General features: G+C 43.7%; 1 protein-coding gene across 1 annotated transcript in view; it reads left to right on the top strand.

The window, feature by feature from the left end:
• Positions 1–601: 601 nt before the first annotated feature.
• LOC106570436 (ral guanine nucleotide dissociation stimulator) overlaps positions 602–20,181 on the top strand; it is a 76,116-nt gene continuing 56,536 nt past the window's right edge. The window contains exon 1 of the mRNA XM_014142779.3: positions 602–2,659. Within this exon, the coding sequence (XP_013998254.1) occupies positions 2,633–2,659 (27 nt within the window). The 5' untranslated portion in view covers positions 602–2,632. The remainder of the gene's footprint in view (positions 2,660–20,181) is intronic.

Below are 20,181 nucleotides of genomic sequence, written 5' to 3'. Positions count from 1 at the left end.
GGCAACATTTGTAATGATTATTCAAATACTTAGGCTTTTTTGTATAAATACCTGAACCTTGATGATGGGACTATGGTTGAATGATTGGTAAAAATATACAATGAGTTCCAGAATGTAGAAATCCTGTCCCATAGTGGTTCAGTATCACTGGTTATTATACTTGGCTTGGTACGGAGCTTTCAGCAGCTTGTTTCCATGGAAACCCCTCCCTTACTTGCACCATAGGACCACTTGGTGCCCATGATTATTTTTCCTCTGTAAGCGATGATAGGTTGTTGTTAACGTTTTATAGAAGGTCCATGTTGAATTTGTCAATCTTACAAAATATCAGTCTTATGTTTGACTTGGGAAAGCCGAAATCGTAGCTGGTTACGAGAAGTCTTGTCGCATCTGCCAGACCAGGCATCACGGGAATATTCTGTATATTCTACCTGTCTCTCACACGAGCTAAACACCCAGGGATTTAAAGAGAGGAATATAACTATTTATAATTTCCGTAAAATAAATGTGAGTTATTTAACAAACATAGGGCCAGTGTGTGGCTCAGTATTGTATTTGACTAAATAGCCTACATTTTATCTACGATGCATTTGCACACCAGTATAGCATATCATATGATGTCACGAAGGCCTCACACTAGGCTATGTGATCACATTTGTTTTTAATGCCGGCTTTGAGCTTTTGGTGACAGCTACAGTAGACTACAGCAGGCACCCAATATAGATTATATTCATGTCTGTAATGTAGCTATTTCAGATTGAGGTCAAATCGGCCCTGGCTTGCTGCGCACGCAGAATTCAGCGCGAGTGGTCGTGAGGTTTGTCCGTATTCCCTCTGTTTTTCATCTCATCGACAACCGGCTGGCGGGGAGAGCGACTGATTATTCTACCCGACCGGGACTACGCCAAGGAACAACACTGGGACAATTTTGAGAATGAATGGTTTTATGCCTGCTTCGGGGCTCAGAAATGACAATCCGCTCCGGCGCAGGGTATGCTGCGAAATTGGTGTAAAGCCCAAGACACAGGTATCCCAGCCTCGTCAATAACAGCTCGTGGGTACCGAAGCGTTCCAATTTCATTTGCTAACATCGTGCGTTGTGGATGCCAGTGATTTTTGTTGTTTATTTGTACATGTCCACCTTTCTCGTTCTGTATTTAAATGCGTCTGCTTGGCTAAGACAGGACTCGCTTCTCACCATGCTATTTATGGTTTTAGTATTTTTTTCTCAACGGAACAGCCAACACCTCAGAGGCGTATGAAGGAGGGATATGACACGGATTCCACACATCCCGAAGGAGCCTGCTCAGAGAAGAATATGAAAAAGCAAGACATTGGAGAGACCATCCATTTTGTGTCAGGAGAATATTTTGATGAAGGAGACACTGGGATAATTATAGAAACGGGAGCCTCTGGATATACATATATCGACATGGGGAGCACCCAGCTCTGAAAATACATGTTGGGCTTATTAATTGTATGATTATAATGACTTTAGGCTAATGGTTGGATCATATCCAATACAAAATCCTAAAATGTGATGGCATCTTGTCGGGAAAAATGCAATAGGAAAAGATGACCCAGAAATCAGAATCGCCCTGTCATCCATCTGTGCCTTCAGCATCATGTTATGAGGTGGAGTGGCTGCGAGAGAACATCAATTGAATTGTACATGGATATCGCAGATTTTTTTAATTCATATTTCATAATGTAACTGACACTTACATATTTCTTTCAAGGCAAACATTGAATTATTGTGTCTATCGGGATCGTATCCATTCCACTTGGTCTCCAAGTGTCAAATTAAATTAATATCTAAATGAGAATTTAAAGGGAGCAACCAAGGTATAATCGAGACTCATTTTTCGAACCAAGCAAACATCCCGTTGCACACAGATAGGGGGGCAGGTACCAGTAACAGAAAAGTCGCTGGTTCGAATCCCCGAGGCGACTTGGTGAAACATCTGTCGATGTGCCCTTGAGCAAGGCACGTAACCTTAATTGGTCCTGTAAGTGGCTCTAAATAATAGCGTCGGATACATTACTAAAATGTAAATATAGATACAGCATATAACTGTCATATGAATATATGGCCTATCCATGCATGAAGTGATGGCCGTTTGTTTTTTATTCTAATATTGTTTTTTATTCTAATATTGTCCCACTGTGATCTATTTTTCTATTTTCTCAATGTTATTTGTCCAAGCTCCGCCACAAATTTGGATAAAAAATCGGACCGCCCTGAATAGAAACCATATGTGGCCCACTTGATTTGAAACAAGTGTCTTTTCCATTACTGAGGATATTTTTCTTACTCGGCCATTAGCCTGACTTTCAAGTGCGAGAAGCTTTTTTAATGCTTACAGTCTGATTTTTAGTGAGTGCCATCAACAGAGGTGGAATTGATGACACACCTGGACACCGCTGTTGTACTCCGAGGATATTGCACTGTGCAAGCCACGAGCACTAGGCTACTACAGTCACGGGGAATTCGACACGTTTCAAGTGCGCTGTCAGTGGGTTTTTGGCTGTTTCGCTCGAAATGTGGAGAGTTTTGTTGTAGGAGTGCCTCACGACGCGTCGAGATTTGCCAGGAAAAAGAAAAGGAAGGGGATATGAATCCAAGAAGAAGATGATGATGATGATGCTGGATACACAGGTAACAAAATACTTATAGTTTGCTTTAAGTTATTGTTGGCAAAGGTGAAGTAATTCGTTTTTTTTCTTCATCTGTTGCTCTAGTTGAAGTTCTAGGCTACCAGGACAGACATTTAAAGAGACAAAGCCTGATAGCTATATAAGCCCTATTTATTTACTTTCTCACGGTAAATGCAAAAACAGCATTCAGAATAAAAACTAAGATAAACAACCTGCTAGGACGCAGTTGCTAGAATGGTTTGGAATGAATTAGCATAACAATACACTATTCAAATAACTTCCCCAGGCAGGGGATCATCATTGTATGGTCTTTACAAAAGAGATTAGGGCCTGGCACAAGGCCATGTCTTTTGTACATCTGTCATGGCATGCAGAACGAGGGCAGTGCCGGGGGACATGGGATGGTGTAGTGCACAGCACTGCCCACCCGCCTTCCTCAACATGTTGGGTCAGAAAAGCTCGTCATAAAATAGCCTAGAGTACTGTGTGTGTGTGTGTGTGTGTGTGTGTGTGTGTGTGTGTGTGTGTGTGTGTGTGTGTGTGTGTGTGTGTGTGTGTGTGTGTGTGAGAGAGAAAGTGTGTGTGAGAGAGAGTGTTTGTGTGTTCCCCATACTGAATCCTGAAAAACATTTAATCCTGAGATGCTCTAAAATGTTGATGTGGCGTTTTTTTCTGTGCTTTAGCAGAATTCATCCTGTAAATGGCAGTCACAGCATGTTAACAAAGCCAATGAGGGAGGTTATGAGGGTATTAAGGAAGTTATCCTCCACCACTTTTCCTCTACACTAAAAAATACAAATAAAATATGTTTTGTCACATACATACATGTTTTGTCACATATGTGCAGTTTTACAGCCATAGTATTATGGCGCCCCTGGAACAAATTAGGGTTAAGGGCCTTTCTCAAGGACACATCGACAGACTTTTCACCTTGTCGGCTCAGGTATTTGAACAAGCAACCTTTCGGTTATTGGCCCAATGCTCTAACCGCTAGGCTACCTGCCACCAAAGAGCCACTATAAAGGACCACCAAGCCAAGACCCTCTGCTATTGAAATGACTCCCTGGTATTTAACATTTATTTAACTAGGCAAGTCAGTTAAGAACAAATTCTTATTTACAATGACGGCCTACCCCGGCCAAACCCGGACAACACTGGGCCAATTGTGTCCCGCTCTATGGGACTCCCAATCACGTCCGGTTGTGATACTGCCTGGAATCGAAGCAGGGTCTGTAGTGACACCTCTAGCACTGAGATGCAGTGCCTTAGACCGGTGCACTACTCGGGAGCCCCTGATATGATGGAATGCCACAAAACATGTACAAGAAGGAATCAATCCAAAGGCAACACGTGTAGGAGACGAGGAGAGGAAGTCACTTAAGCGCATTGGAACCAACCTCATCATCCTCTCACACTCCATCCACGTCATATGACCCGTTGGCCACAAAGTAATACTGTTCCATTTCTCCTTCTAAGGCATTCGAAATCCATTGAGATTCCGGCCTTGGAGGCTCCGTTTGTTGCACGTGTTTGGGGAAGGTCCGAAGGGGTGAGCCCTGGGGGGCCGTGGGGGGCCGTCGTTGGTTTGTTTGTTGGTCCGACTCTGGGGGTCGCAGAAGGAGTGGGTGGTTGTGCTGGTCCCTTGGGCCTTGCCTCTACTGCAGTTCTCCAACTCCAGGCCTGGAGCGGCACTACCACACCAGTTCCACCAGTTTGGTGATATGAAACTATGTAGAAGATATACCTACAATGTAGTTGCACTACCAACCTATGTAATTACTGTATTATCAAGTAAATACAAGGTTTTGGTCCATAATATAAAGTACAATCCATCTTTTCATAAAATATTTTGTTCCTGTGATTTTTGTCAGCATATCTGTTTTGTTTGTTACTGCTTACTGTTTGAACTCTCCCGAGTGTCTGTCTCTCTCTCTCTCTCTCTCTGTTTCACCTAGTTACAGTGTATCCCTCTATGACTTATTTGTTCATCTTATTGCATTATACATTGGTATGATTACCTTGGAGGTACGGTTACCTTGGAGCTCCTCAAATGCATTTTACCCAGATCTTCCTTTCACTATTACCTGGAGGACTTATATTTAATGGCCACAAGACATTAGCGGTGCAGCACTGCAATATTTTATAACCAGCCTGGTCTCATAGACTAGATGTAACATAGTAAATGTAAATCCTGTATGTTACGTTTGGTATGGTTACTAAGACAGATGGTTAATTAAGTAGGGTGGTTGGATGGGTGGGCGTATAACGCAAACTTCTAGCGATCATAAGGTTGCAAGTTTGAATGTCATCACGGGCAACTTTAGCATTTTAGCAACTTTTCAACTACTTAGTGCTTTTTAGCTACTTTGAAACTACTTAACAAGTTAGCTAACCCTTCCCCTAACCCTTTAATCTAACTCCTAAACTTAACACTAAGCTTAACCCTGACCCCTAACCCTTAGCCTAGTTAACGTTAGAATTCATACCATATCGTACGTTTTGCATCAGAATAATATGTAATGCTCTGAGACCAGGCTGGATATTCCCACATCTTGAGGCCTCAGTATGGTAAAGTACACGTCTCCATAGCTAGACCCTTACCTTTAACTTGTGGTGCTAATGTTAGGCTAACTTAGTGTGGGAACTGGGAAGCAGTTTCAGTTTAGATCTCATTCTCTGGCAGTCTGAATGGGAACGAATGGGCTGGAGAGAGTTGTAGGTGTGAGATTGTGAAGTCTCGCTGGGCTTGAGCCAGAGCCAGGTCAATAAATAACAGATAAGAGGGTAGAGTGACAGATGCTGCGTTGGAATGTATCCGGGAGGGATCGATAGATACTTTGTACATTTTCAGAAACTTCATGTCCTTGATTAGCTACACTTCCAATCTCTGTTTCTCGCTGTTCCTTTATTCTTTAAAGCTACGCTCTGCAAGCCTCCTATGACAACAAAAACACGAATGCAGGAGTAGGTCTTCGTTTTTAAACATGACTCAATAAGACAGCTGTACTAATCTGATTATAAAGCTATTTAGAAGTCATATTTTTCTAAATCAAGGGGTTTAGGCTATTTCATTAGTTAAAATTAGTGGAAATCTTACAGACCGTGGCTTTTCCTGCATTCCTTCTCTTTCATACGATTTGTCTGATTGGAGATCAGTCTTATTGTGTGGCCAAGCACACCCATTCACCCCAGCCACATCAGTCTCTCTCTGTGCAACCAAAGTATTGCTGTGTGTGTGCGTGGATGCATGCGTGTGTGTGTGCGCGCGTACGTGTGTGTTACAGGAAGCACTGTAGGACCCCCAACTTATAATGTGTTTGTAATTTGACACAGGAACTGGAGATTGACACTGCTGTCTGTGACCCTTAGTAAACTTTTGGTTATGATAATGGGTGTTCTTGAAAACAGATATATGTGTTTGTATTTGTGAGTGTGTGTGCACGCATGTTGCCTAGTACTGGGACATCTGACTTCAGGAATGGCAGCCTATGTACAGTATAGTGTGACCATAACCTTTAGAGTAGCCACTATAAAACAGATCACACACTCTGTGTCCTCTGCTGCCCCCTTTGCGAGAGCGTTGCTATGCTAACAGGTTAGACAGCCAAGCCTGTGGCCCTAAGCCCCCGTTGGCAGACAGCCCAGCTCGGACCACTGGGGGAAAATGGGGAGTTCTCCAATTCACTTAGCCAGAACTGTACTCATGAGTGCATTGTAGGAGAAGACTTGAAAAGGATGGCTGTATGAAATTCTAATGCATTTGTAGGGTTTCACAAATGTAGTTTTTAGTTTGTAGGCTATGTGACCATCACAATTTAAATAGCTCCTAAGCATAATTTACATAAATGAACTATCTACATATCTTCTATTGCTTGGATTAACATGAGGAAGTAGGTGCTTCAGGTTTTGGTGTGAGTTGGACGATACATTGGAACGAGCTGAGATGGAGTTGTGACCTACTATGTCCAGTAGGTGTCTCTGTCACTCCAGTGAATTGTTGCCCGACCAAACTGTTTACAGCTGTGGTTCTCAAACCTCTCCTCTGTGACCCCCAGACGTTTCATAACTTTGTTGTAGCCTTGAACCAGCTCACCCGATTCACATTCAGGGTTGATGATTAGTTGGTAAGTTGACTCAGGTGTGCTAACTCTGGAATAGATCAAATACATGGAACGACTGGGGGTCCCTGAGGAGAGGTTTGAGAACCTCTGGTTTACAGTGTGAATAGGTCTTTTCCAGATGTTTCTGCTCGCTGTGCTGGTACTTGTATGCAGGCAGTTCTTTTGAAAGCTCAGGAGAAGAATGTTATATAAAAGCTGAAAAAAGTTGCATGTGTTCACAGGACATGAAACCTCTGCTTTGTGAAATGAAAGCAGAGGTACATGAGCAATGGGAAAATAATCATCATGAATATGGTTAATGAACTTCACAGCTTTTCACAGTATCATGCTGATTTGGTGAACGTGATATTACGAATTGTCAGTGAGTTCATTCTATTTGTACATTGTGTACATTTATGCATTCCTTGCAATGGCCTCAAAGAACACATATCCAAACAAATTTCCGAATAGGGATGGGATAACTATCAATTAACCAAACAGTCCCAATAGTACAGCCAATATGGCCACCAAACCACACGTCACGGAACATGGATTTGAATTGTAATGTATGTTATACCCATTGTAATTCTATGGCATCAGCTCCTCTAGGAATAGGGCCTGACAGTCATCCGTGCTTTATGGGAAGTCACATGACACACTGCCCTCATCAATCATCATCAACAACTCCCCCAACTAACCACTACAGGGGATGATGTCACAAAGGGCCTGCCAGCCACCTTCCCATAATCCCCCTCCCCTCTCTCTCATTATAATGAACTCAAGGTCAACAATATGTTCTAATTACCAGCAGTGTAGCTGATGAGCAACCACGAACCATGAGCGACACTTGCGGTTCATTGGCCAATAGCCTCACAAAAATGTTCTGTCCGTTACAATCAACCGTTAACATGGTTTCTCGTAGCTGCGCGTGGTCTACTTGTCGAGACCTTTGTTCATGTTTTAGTTTTTTTGCCTCCATTACGCTCATCGGTAGACAAAGGAGTGCAATCATGAAGAACGTGAGGGCGGGTAAACGCCACTTCCTTTGGCAAGGAGACAATACGAGGAGTTGAATGGAGTCTCTCTCTCTGTTTGGCTCTGGTCACCAGCCTAAGGTCACGCTGTGACAATGTGAGGGGACACTAGTTGTTGTTTCTGCCTGGGTGTTAGTGTGTATGACCGCGAGGGGCCGAAGGTGTTGTGCCATCATCATGTAGGCTAGTAGTGAGAGCTGCTTGAAGCTTAAATGTGTTGTCGTTTTGTAGCCGTCCGTGGAGTTATCGTAGAGAAGCCTGAAACTGTGGAAAGGAACTCATATGTTAAAAGTCTAGTTTTAGCCTAGTCAATGCGTTTGATTGGTTTGGTTTGGCTTGAACGTGTTATACAGAGTAGTTATGTCACTGGTGACATCTATACACTCACAAATACATATTATTATGCACACCCCTCTCACGCTCACTGATTAACCTTCAATATCAATCACAGAACAGGCAAACATACACTCTCTCTGTTTCTCTCTTTCTCTGTCTCTCTATTTCATCCTTTCTCTGTCTCTCTATTTCTTTCTCTTTCTCACTATCTCCCTTTCTGTCTCTCTATTTCTTTCTCTCTGTCTCTCTCTCTCTCTCACACTTGCTTTCTCTCACTCACTGACTAATAGCTCAGATACACTGGAAGGATTGTAAAATGTTTGCCTGCAGACAGTACTTAGCATAATCTCTTTTGTGTTCACACAGCAAAGAACTTGAAGTCGTCAGCCACTCAGCCTTGTTAAAATACTCCAAACCAGAAGGTGGCAGTAGCGTTGTTTGGCAATGCATGTCCTTCTGTGTTGCTTAGTTAATGGTCTAGAACCCAATGTTAGCTTGCTAGCTGCGCTACTGTTGCTATTTTGTGGAAAGCCCTTGTTGATGCTAGCCAGATGGCCACAGCTAACTACCTAGCAAGATGACGAAGAAACAATTTGATTCACTCTCCATAATCCCATACTGCCAGTGCAAGTCCATAGCCAAATGTTTCGTTAGCTAGCTAACTTTAGCATATTCGCTGGCTAGCACAGCAAACTAATTAATTGTGATTGAATTATAATATCAATACTAGCTACAGTGGTTAGCTAGCTTGGAGGAAGTATTTAGTGTTGTGTGCATTGTGTCTGTGCACTTAGCTAGCTACGATCCCATAGCCTACATTTCATATGAAATGTGACTGGCTCATGACATTTAACCATGTATTTACAGAGAAAATGCCCCATTTATTTTTGTTGTCACTCCTGTTGGCCTCCCCACGTGGGAGTTTCTGCTCTCTGATTGGCTCAAAGTCAATTTATTGGCCACTGACGAGCATTGCGATTCTACAATTACAAATGCCGGGTTCGTCGCTACCGGGTCGGCACGCAGCGGGTACCACTTTTGTTCTAGCTAGAGAAGAACCATTTTTGGTTGCAGGTAGAACTCTTTTAGTTCAAGGTAGAACCCTTTTGGGTTCCATGTAGAACCATTTATACAGAAGGTTAGGGTTCTATATGGAACCAAAAAGGATTTTCCTATGGGAACAGCTGAAGAACCCTTTTTTTTCTAAGTGTGTGGTCAGTACTTCATTTGTTGTGACTATACCTGCAGTGCTAGATCCCGCTGCTGACACTAACTGTTGTGTTATTAGCTGTATGGATGAGGCAAAGAGATGTGAGTTAAGATAACATGTTTACTGACAAGATAATGTAGCAACAACTATTTGCATTACTATCCATGATAGTCTATTTTATAGTATTGGGATGCATCTCTCTGCGCCTCATTCCATTTTCTCACTTTGTTCCTTCCTTCTGAAAAGGCCTTATGTAGTGCTGGGAGAGGCTTCTCCCCCAGCGTTTTGAGCTCATTTGTGCCTCTGTCCCTTGGATGCTAATTGAATGACAGGCCGCACCTGGTTTACACCACCCTCACAGACGGTAGGCAATGCCCAACAGAACACAGGTCATTTGCCACTAACAATAGTGTCACGACCGAGGATCCGTTTGTGTGCGTGTCTGCAGTGCTGTCGCCTTGATTGGCTGTGCATGGTGTTCCCGGACGCACCAGATGTACCCTGTCTTTATTAGAAAAAAAACACATTTCATTCTCTGCTACATCAACAGCATCAGCTGCTAATGCTTTATTCTGGTCTGCTAGAAAGCAGATACTATTAATGCCTTGGAGTATTTATATCTGTTCCTTAAAACTTTTGCCTTTCTTGAGTAACTTATAGCGGTGACATCATTCATTTTTTCCCCTCGTTGCTATAGAAGCGGTGAGGCATGCTTTGCCTCTGTGTGATAATGGTGGTAGATCAGACTCTGGGCCCCTCTGGCCATGCGGTTGATTGGTTATGCCTGGCTGCACCAATCAAACTGTACAATGCTATAATTGTATATAAAGTTTGTGTGTGTTTTTGTGTGTGTGTTCAACATTGATACACATTTTATGTGCAAATTATAGCATTGTACATATATGCTTGGATTTAAGGTTGGAGTAGTGAGTGAGTGTAACTGGACCAATAAAGACGGGTGGAAAGTTTATCATGATAGTGGTTGATGTCATTTATGGGGTTAGCACAGAAAACAGGAGTAAGTTATAAACCAGTGTTTAACCCTGCCAGATACACTTGAGGGGAACAGTGGTTAAACACTGGTTTATAACTTACTCCTGTTTTCTGTGCAACCCCATAAATGACATCAACCACTATTGCCATGTTTCCCCTCTACCATGCTTCCCTTGCTGAGGGCTCAAGGAAGCACATCCTTTATGACTGTGTACAGCATGGACAGTGTGTGCAGTACAGTACAGGGATAGGGTGTGGAAGCATCCGTCCTGAAATAAGGGTGATGAGAGCCAAATGGAGGAACGTTCATGGAGGGGTTGACCAGGTGGGAGGACTTGCAGACTATGAAAGGCCAAGGGAGGATGATCATGATATCATACGTCATAAAGGACATAAAGCACCAACCTCCAACCTCCCACTCAACCTTTTTTCGGAGCCAACATTTTAGCTTCTGGCGCCAGACCCTGTGACTTCTCCTCAGTGCGCTTGTAATGAAACCCGACAATGGATCTGTCAGCGGTTAGCTGAGAAAAGGTAAACAGATGGGAGTAAAGGTTGGTGTTGTTGATGTCCAAAGCCCACCCTGTTTCACTATGGTACACGAAGTCTCAGAGACAAAGAGCATGTACATTGAGTTATGACACAATAATAGCCACAATTCATCGAAACACGTGTCGCTATAAAGAGAGAGATTGGTCCTGATAGATGTATCATCTTGCACTGCAAATCAGTGAGACTGTGTCAGACCTGTCCAGAAGTCACTTAGGGTAAGTTCGAGTCAAGTCATTGAGCACGACTTCGAGTTGAGTCTCAAGTCATTGAGCCAGAAGTCAAGTCTCAAGTCTTTGAATAAGTCAGTCAAGTCTTGAATCTTAAAGGACGATCATAGTCTCATAATCTGTTGTTGCTGCAAGACACGTCTGTGGGTTGTCGCAGTTTTGTGTGTCTGGTCTGCCTCTATAACGACCCCTGACCTGACTCCTGACCTTTGGCCTCCCCTGTGCTGGGGTGGCTTGTTAGACTGTTCTGGAGACGGTGGGGATCAGGGGATCAGGACATCAGATGGCTGAGAAGATTCTTGGCGGTGAGCCCATCTCCATCCCTCTGACAGACAGTTGTTTTCCACTCTGCCAGTCAGACGCGGCGCTCGTTAATTGTTGAAAGCCTCTCAACGGGGATAAGCTTTTGTGCTCAGGCGGCTGGGAGGACCCCTGAGGGGTCTTCCCTGAGACAAAACACATGAATGCGTGTCATATAGGCCTAGTCAGACGTGGTAGTATTTATTACATGATGAAGAGTTGACATGAGACATGAAAATGCCTGTAGCTAGAAAGTCAACTTCCCCGTTCTAACAAAACAATAACGTGAATAGCAAAGCTGTAATTACGGGGGCTGCCAATGAGGCCTCAATAAATATCTCTCTGCCTATTGTGTCTAAAGGAGGGGGGCAGGGAATGGTCACTTTGTTGCCATGGCAGCTGGCCAGTCGCTGCACCTGGCCAGTCAGGGACAGTATGTAAACAAAGGAGGTGTTGTGTGTAGCCTAGCGCTTCTTTTGCGTCATCGTCGAATCCCGGTTTAGCTGCTCTTTGACACAGCAACCATTTTCTCCTTCCAGTTGAGTAGACGCAGGTCAAACACACACACCTCTCTGTCTCCTGTCGTCTGTCAGAGAGAGGAAGGAGGCTGCTCCATCCCTACATCTGGGCTTCCCTGGAGGAAGCTGCTATCTCACTGTGATGATGTACTTTTGGATTAAGTTGTGAAGCATATAGCATGTCCTCATGCACTTAAATGTGATCCTCTGTGGAGTGTTGACATGATGCATGTCTGTATGGATGGGGGAAGATGTGGCCAGCACACTCAGGAAGTGAAATGCAGATAGAAACATATGATGATGGAGATGTGCCTGACCACCATCATCACACCTCCGTAGGTGTAGGTGGAGCCATGTTCTTATTTTCTACCGAAGAGGTATCAGGAAAAGAGCTGGAGATAAATATGGGACCGAGCATATGACCCACAGGAAGTGGAGTGTACTTATCATCCAGTGAACAGACCCCAGATCCTCCACACTTCCTGTCACATGACATGGTATCACAAACACTTTGGTCTTCCTAGCCCTTGGTACTTATTTTTACTGTAGATTTATGTAATATGCCAGAATCTTACTTGGGCTATAGGTTATAGAGGTTTAAAGAACATTCCCTAAACATTTGTTCCGGGTTCTCCTTGATGCTCCGGGAACATTTGCTTTTTGTCCAGTGAGCACTCCCTCCTTGTCAGGCTCAACATGTTCAAGACATGAGAGGTGGCTACCTGCCTGAAAGGTTTTGGAGAATTACCAACATTTTGTAAAGCAGGATGAGACATTTACTATTTTGGACGTGTCCATCTTGGAGGAGTGCCTTGGTGTCTTGGCCGGCAGTCAGAACTCACACGGGCAGGGTTGGTAGTGCGCATGAGTGCTCGGCTGTCTCCATAACGACGGAAGCTCCGCGGCGTCGGCTGAGTTTGGCTTCTGCATCTTAATATGGGTTCTGCTGCTGCTTCCTAACATACCCGGTGCACAGATTCAGTCTTACCCCCAAGCTCTTGGTTTGTAATTAGTTTGTCTGGGTTCTCATCCATCCTTTGTTTGAGTGCACTTTATTTACTGTCAGTTTATGCATTTCCCCTCCATCTTCTCTCTTTAGTCCACCCATTACTGTTTCTGTCCATAAACTCTCTATATATCCACTTCATTCTTTGACCTTTTCACCTCAGCTATCCGTTTAGTTTGCTCTCATCATCATAATTGCTGTCTATCCCTTGATCCCCATGCTCCTTGGCACTGAGTCTCTGAAGTCAAGCCTTGTTTGCCTTCGTACTGCCACCTCACGCTCTGATGAAAGGTGAAATAACACAATCCTGACAACAGGCTTTGCGTCAGACTTGATAGCTATCATCCAGCGAGGGAATTTGACATTTGTTATGTGATAAGAAAGCGCGTCTGGTCTCTGTTTTATACCCCATTCATCTTCATGTCCACATTTCCCCCGAGGCGGGATATCACACTGATAATCATTAGAAGTGTCTGGCAGAGGCACATTTTCAAGAAAGCAAAGCATTTAGATGGAGTAAGCCTCCTTTATTACAGTCATGGATCACGTTCCGGTCAGTGGTAAACCTGTGAGTCATAGCTGGAATAGCACTGTGGAGCTAGTTCCCATCCCGTACATATTCCGCACTGGATGTCCTGGATGCACATCCCAGACCAACCCCCATATTTTGTTCTACCCCGGATGAACCCCCCGTATTTTGTTCTACCCCGGATGAACCCCCTATATTTTGTTCTACCCCGGACTGTTGTTGTGTCCCAGTTATGCTTTTGTGTAGAATTAACATTCATCACAAACTTACAGAACATTTTTAAGAGCAGGTGAAGTGTGTCTCCATGTACTTAGTGGTGAATTTGCGAGACACCTTGTCCTGTGTAATTATACTTTAACAGTGACTTCCGAATTCGGTGGCTGATGTGGTGTTTTATGGTTCAGGCAGGCCATCAGGTAACCTTACACATGAGAGAGACGCATAGAAGAGGAAAAACAGCCGTGTTAGAGTGCTCTTTTTGTGCTATGTGCAGTGGAAAGAGACTGCTGACTGTATATTCCAAGCTCATGCATACATTTCCCAATGCAGTGCTCTTAAACTGGTCAGCCATGGCCCTCAGCACTGTAGACACACACACACACACACACACACACACACACACACACACACACACACACACACACACACACACACACACACACACACCTACACACATACATGATTTGTCCGTTGTGTCGTAGACGTTTATGTTAGATGATCACACACACACAAAGCATCACCACTGACCTTGGCAACAGAGGTCCCTTGGAAAGGAAAGCATGTAGAAGCTTGTTTTCTTCCCTCTCTGGTACTCAATCATTAATAGTCCTCTCTCTCTCTCGCCCCTGGCTCATACAAACACACACACACACACACACACACACACACACACACACACACACACACAAGCTCTCCAGTAACACTCCATAGCCTTCTATCAGCAGCTGTTCAGAGAGGAGGGTGAGGGAGTGGTGAGTACCTGCTCGCTGATTCGCCTCCTTTAAGTTTTACAATGTGTCTCTCAAAGTAGTGGACAGGCGTGCTCTAACGTGTAGCAGCATGTCATAAGGATCTTACAGCGACTTCGAGACCAAGGAAAAGAGAAGGAGAGAGTGACGGAGGAGGAGGAGACAAGGAGAGAGAGAGACAGAGAAGGAGCCCGGGAAAGAGACAAGGAGAGAGAGAGACAGAGAAGGAGCCCAGGAAAGAGAGAAACGGGAAAGAGACAAGGAGAGAGAGAGACGGGAAGAAGAAAGAGACAAGGAGAGAGACGGAGAAGGAGACAAGGAGAGAGAGAGAAGGGAAGGAGAAAGAGAGAGAGACAGGAAAGAGAAAGTCTGAGTAGAAAGAAGAGGCGTCTACTTATGACACTTTTCCCCTTTGTTCATTTTGGAAAACAACAAGTGAGAAAAATAGATAAAGGAAAGTGCAGCAGAAGACTCATAAGGAGAGATCCCTTTGGTTCAGCTTCAGCCCTCTAGTAGGGTCTGAGAGCTGGAGGACCACAGCCCCAGCCAGGGGCGCCCTGCCACCCAAGCCAAGACTCTGTCCCTGGGGCAGCATGGGGTCCAAGTCCCCCTTCAGCCTCCACCGAGCCCTCGTCCAGCCCATGATGATGTGTATGCTGGATGTTCCTCTCATACTGGACCACCTGGTAGGTGTCTGGTGTGGCGACTGAGAGGGGATCACTGACTGCAGGTGTCTGGTGTGGAGACTGAGAGGGGATCACTGACTGCAGGTGTCTGGTGTGGAGACTGAGAGGGGATCACTGACTGCAGGTGTCTGGTGTGGAGACTGAGAGGGGATCACTGACTGCAGGTGTCTGGTGTGGAGACTGAGAGGGGATCACTGACTGCAGGTGTCTGGTGTGGAGACTGAGAGGGGATCACTGACTGCAGGTGTCTGGTGTGGAGACTGAGAGGGGATCACTGACTGCAGGTGTCTGGTGTGGAGACTGAGAGCTAGGACAGTGGTAGTGTGGGAATCTGTTGTGACTGCTTACAATATGCTTGTGTAAAATGCTACAGTTCACCTTTGAATTGAACGCATATGCAAACTGATATGCACTCTATAGTGTGCACGTTATCTGGACAGTGGCGTGAGGATGTTTTACTTATGTACTATTTCTCTGATCCTAGGTCAGTTTTCTGTTATGTGCTAGAATCTGTAAGTTAACACCGGTTGGTGGGTAGGAGGTGGGGATGAGACAGCCTATCAGGTAAGGTCGCCCTTTTAGGCTTTGGTCAGCATGGTTTCGCCATGGGAACAGGTCAGGGTGCCCACTCAGGCAGGTCCTAAGTGAAGCACTTTATTCTTATTGGCCAGGAGAAAGAATGTAGCTGTACAGTTGAAGTCAGAAATCTACATACACTTAGGTTGGAGTCATTAAAACTCGATTTCAACCACTCCACAAATTTCTTGTTAACAAACTTTATTTTTGGCAAATCGGTTAGGACACCTACTTTGTGCATGACACAAGTAATTGTTCCAACAATTGTTTACAGACAGATTATTTCACTTATAATTCACTGTATCACAATTCCAGTGGGTCAGAAGTTTACATACACTAAGTTGACTGTGCCTTTAAACAGCTTGGAAAATTCCAGAAAATGATGTCATGGCTTTAGAAGCTTCTGATAGGCTAATTGACATCATTTGAGTCAATTGGAGGTGTACCTGTGGATGTATTAAAAGGCCTATCTTCAAACTCAGTGCCTCTTTGCTTGACATCATGGGAAAATCAAAAGAAATCAGCCAAGACCTCAGAAAAAAACTGTAGACCTCCACAAGTCTGGTTCATCCTTGGGAGCAATTGCCAAACGCCTGTACAAACAATAGTACGCAAGTATAAACACCATGGGACCACACAGCCGTCATAACGCTCAGGAAGGAGGCGTGTTCTGTCTCCTAGAGATGAACGTACTTTGGTGCGAAAAGTACAAATCAATCCCAGAACAACAGCAAAGGACCTTGTGAAGATGCTGGAGGAAACAGGTACAAAATGATCTATATCCATACTAAAACGAGTCCTATATCGACATAACCTGAAAGGCCGCTCAGCAAGGAAGAAACCACTGCTCCAAAACCGCCATAAAAAAGCCAGACTACGATTTGCAACTGCACATGGGGATAAAGATTGTACTATTTGGAGAAATGTCCTCTGGTCTGATGAAACAAAAATAGAACTCTTTGGCCATAATGACCATCGTTATGTTTGGAGGAAAAAGGGGGAGGCTTGCAAGCCGAAGAACACCATCCCAACCATGAAGCACGGGGGTGGCAGCATCATGTTGTGGGGGTGCTTTGCTGCAGGAGGGACTGGTGCACTTCACAAAATAGATGGCATCATGAGGTAGGACAATTTGGTGGATATATTGAAGCAACATATCAAGACATCAGTCAGGAAGATAAAGCTTGGTCGCAAATGGGTCTTCCAAATGGACAATGACCCCAAGCATACTTCCAAAGTTGTGGCAAAATGGCTTAAGGACATCAAAGTCAAAGTATTGGAGTGGCGATCACAAAGCCCTGACCTCAATCCCATAGAAAATTTGTGGGCAGAACTGAAAAAGCTTGAAAAAGCTGTGAACAAGGAGGCCTACAAACCTGACTCAGTTACACCAGGTCTGTCAGGAGGAATGGGCCAAAATTCACCCAACTTATTGTAGGAAGCTTGTGGAAGGCTACCCGAAACATTTGACCCAGGTCAAACAATTTAAAGGCAATGCTACCAACTACTAATTGAGTGTATGTAAAATTCTGACCCACTGGGAATGTGATGAAAGAAATACAAGCTGAAGTAAATCATTCTCTCTACTATTATTATGACATTTCACATTCTAAAAATAAAGTGGTGATCCTAACTGACCTAAAACAGGGATTTTTTACTAGGATTAAATGTCAGGAATTGTGAAATACTGAGTTTAATTGTATTTGGCTAAGGTGTATGTAAACTTCCGACTTCAACTGTATTTATGTGTGCACTGATGCTATTATTAACATGGCACAGGACAACAGCCTTTCATGGATGCTCATAGAATCAGGATTGAGTAGCATTGTAGCAAGCAAGCAACACAATACAAAACATGATCTAGTGTCACTTTCATATAATGATCTACAACCGAAAGTGTCCATTTTACTGTGTAAAACGTGTCACAATGACAAGTTATTGTCGAAACGTTTGAAGTAGGTTCAGAGGTCTCTACCGTGTTTGGTAACTTCTGTGCGTGTGAATCCTTTGCGGTCAACTTCAGACATGGTCTGTGTATGCTGGTTTGTGTGATGTGTGTTTGTTTTTACAGCACAGGTCAGGGGTCATGTATGATTGATGTAAGGTAGTTCTAGAAAGAGAAGGCGCTATTAGTTAGTGACAACACTAAGTAGAAAAATTTGGATAATTTCCCATATTTCCACGGACACCAGCCAACCAGCTTTGACTGAATTTGTTTATCCTTGCCCTGTAAGTGGACCCATCACATTAGAAGTCTATGGATCGTGCCATGTCATGACGTGCTTGGACCACCTGTTGAGATGTGCCTTTTGTTAAGTAAATCAGTTGTTAAATGAGGTGAAAAGGAGACTGGAGTGCCACTTTAATGGTTTCATGCCATTGTTATTTCTGTACTTTGAAAGTTACATATCTTGAAAACTTGAGCGCTGACAAAGTAAGCATTTTGGGACTGGTATTTCTATTTTGACACAAGTTTGGAAAATGACCAGATCATTTCCCATCTTATTTGGCTAATTTTCCAGTGGTTACTTTTATTTCCTCAGACAACTAGACTTTTGCCAAAACTCCTCTTCATTTCCCAATCCACAAGCCCACCCGGCCCAGCTATAGTACCAGCCAGGCTCTGTTCCTGGATGTGGTGTCCCAGAGATAAGAGGTGGAAATTGGGAGTCTGTATCGTTATCAACCCCCTTGGAGTTCTTATCAGCTCCAGTGTCATTACTCTGTAGTCTCTGTAATCTCCAGTATCTTCTCTGCTCCACCTTTCTAATGTCAATGTATTTACACTTCTCCACCAGGAGGGGGAGAAGGAGAGGGGGAGGAGGAGGGGGGTCGACCACATCTGTAATGATGACCTCTGCTCTGCTGTACAGTAGGTTGGGGGAGAGAGAATGTTTTATCCCCAAGCATTACTTTGTGAGCGTCTTTAAAAGTGTTGACCTTATCATACTATTTTTATGACACTGAATATCCACAGTATCTCATTTTTAAGATGTGAAAGATATTGATGACCTCTGCTGTGAGAGAGAGCGAGCGCATGGGTGGTTTGGTCACCTACAATAGTGGGTAAGGGAACGGTTTATTCCAGTGCATCCTGGATGCTTTGCATTTCAGAGCTGGTGAACTATGCCTGGTTTCAAATCTATTTACCAGTGCAGTAATTATAAAGACAAGGTGAGGTGACACTGGGAGAAATGCTCTTCCATTTCCATCTCCTCCATTACACTCTTAGAAAGAAAAGCTGCTATCTAGAACCTAAAAGGGTTCTTTGGCTGTCCTCATAGGAGAACCCTTTGAATAACCCTTTTTGGTTGCAGATAGAACTGTTTTGTCTTGCAAGTAGAACCAAGGGTTCCATGTAGAACTCTTTCCACAGATGGATCTACGTGGAACCCCAACGGGTCCTACCTTGAACCAAAAAGGGTTATACCTAGAACCAAAAAGGGTTCTCCTGTGGGGACAGCTGAAGAACCCTTTCGGAACCCTTTTTTTAAAGAGTGTATGCAAGTATGCCTGTACTCTTTGGGACGGTTTCCCGGATGAAAATTAAGAATATTTTTTAGTCCAGGAATTGGATTATTCTGTGTAAGCATGCTATTTTCAAATTCATTTCTCTCATCTAGACAGCGAAACATGTTTGATGAGCAAAAGAAGAGGAAATCTCTGCAGTGCTTCACCCATTGGTGATGACAGAGGTTGATAGCACCCACACCATTATATAAAGTGCTTGAGAATCATACAAACTATAGAACAAATGCACTGCAGTAGCACACAAGCTATTTCCGCTACAATAAAAATGTAATATTCTGGGATCACAAAAAAGCCAGGCCAACTAATAAAATTGCGTCCTATAATTATTTTCTGAACCTCACCTGCAGGTTACCGTGGATACTGACAAAGCGTCTAATTATAGCCCATAGTAAACCTCCACAAAGCAACAGGGAAGAGCCTCTATGCCCTGTCATTGGAGATACATAACAACAGGAGCAGGACTGAGTACCACACCAGTGTTACACCATAATCATGACTACTATATCACCCCCCGTTGTTGTGCTACAGGGACTGTTTGCTAACAGTGTGTGAATGACCTTGGGGTCCCATCTCTTTCCCACCCAGTAAATGACAACCATGTCTTCTTTGGTTAGTAGTAGACTCTGTGGCCTGCATCTGGGTTTATTTTCCCTTTGCATGTTTTCCCTTACAGTGTCGATGTGCAGGGGTATGAGGTAGATATGTACATGTAGTGGCAAGAAAAAGTATGTGAACCCTTTGGAATTACCTGCACCTCTGCATAAATTGGTCATAAAATTTGATCTGATATTCATCTAAGTCACAACAATAGACAAACACAGTCTGCTTAAACTAATAACACACAAACAATTATACGTTTTCATGTCTTTTATTGAACACAGTGTGTAACATTCACAGTGCAGGGTGGGAAAAGTATGTGAACCCTTGGTTTTAATAATTGGTTGACCATCCTTTGGC

The sequence above is a fragment of the Salmo salar genome, chromosome 01, assembly GCF_965601325.2.
Source record: "Salmo salar chromosome 01, fSalSal1, whole genome shotgun sequence".
NCBI lineage: Eukaryota > Metazoa > Chordata > Actinopteri > Salmoniformes > Salmonidae > Salmo > Salmo salar.
The sequence above is the reverse complement of the archived record's forward strand: the minus strand, read 5'-3'. Positions and strand labels throughout refer to the sequence as shown.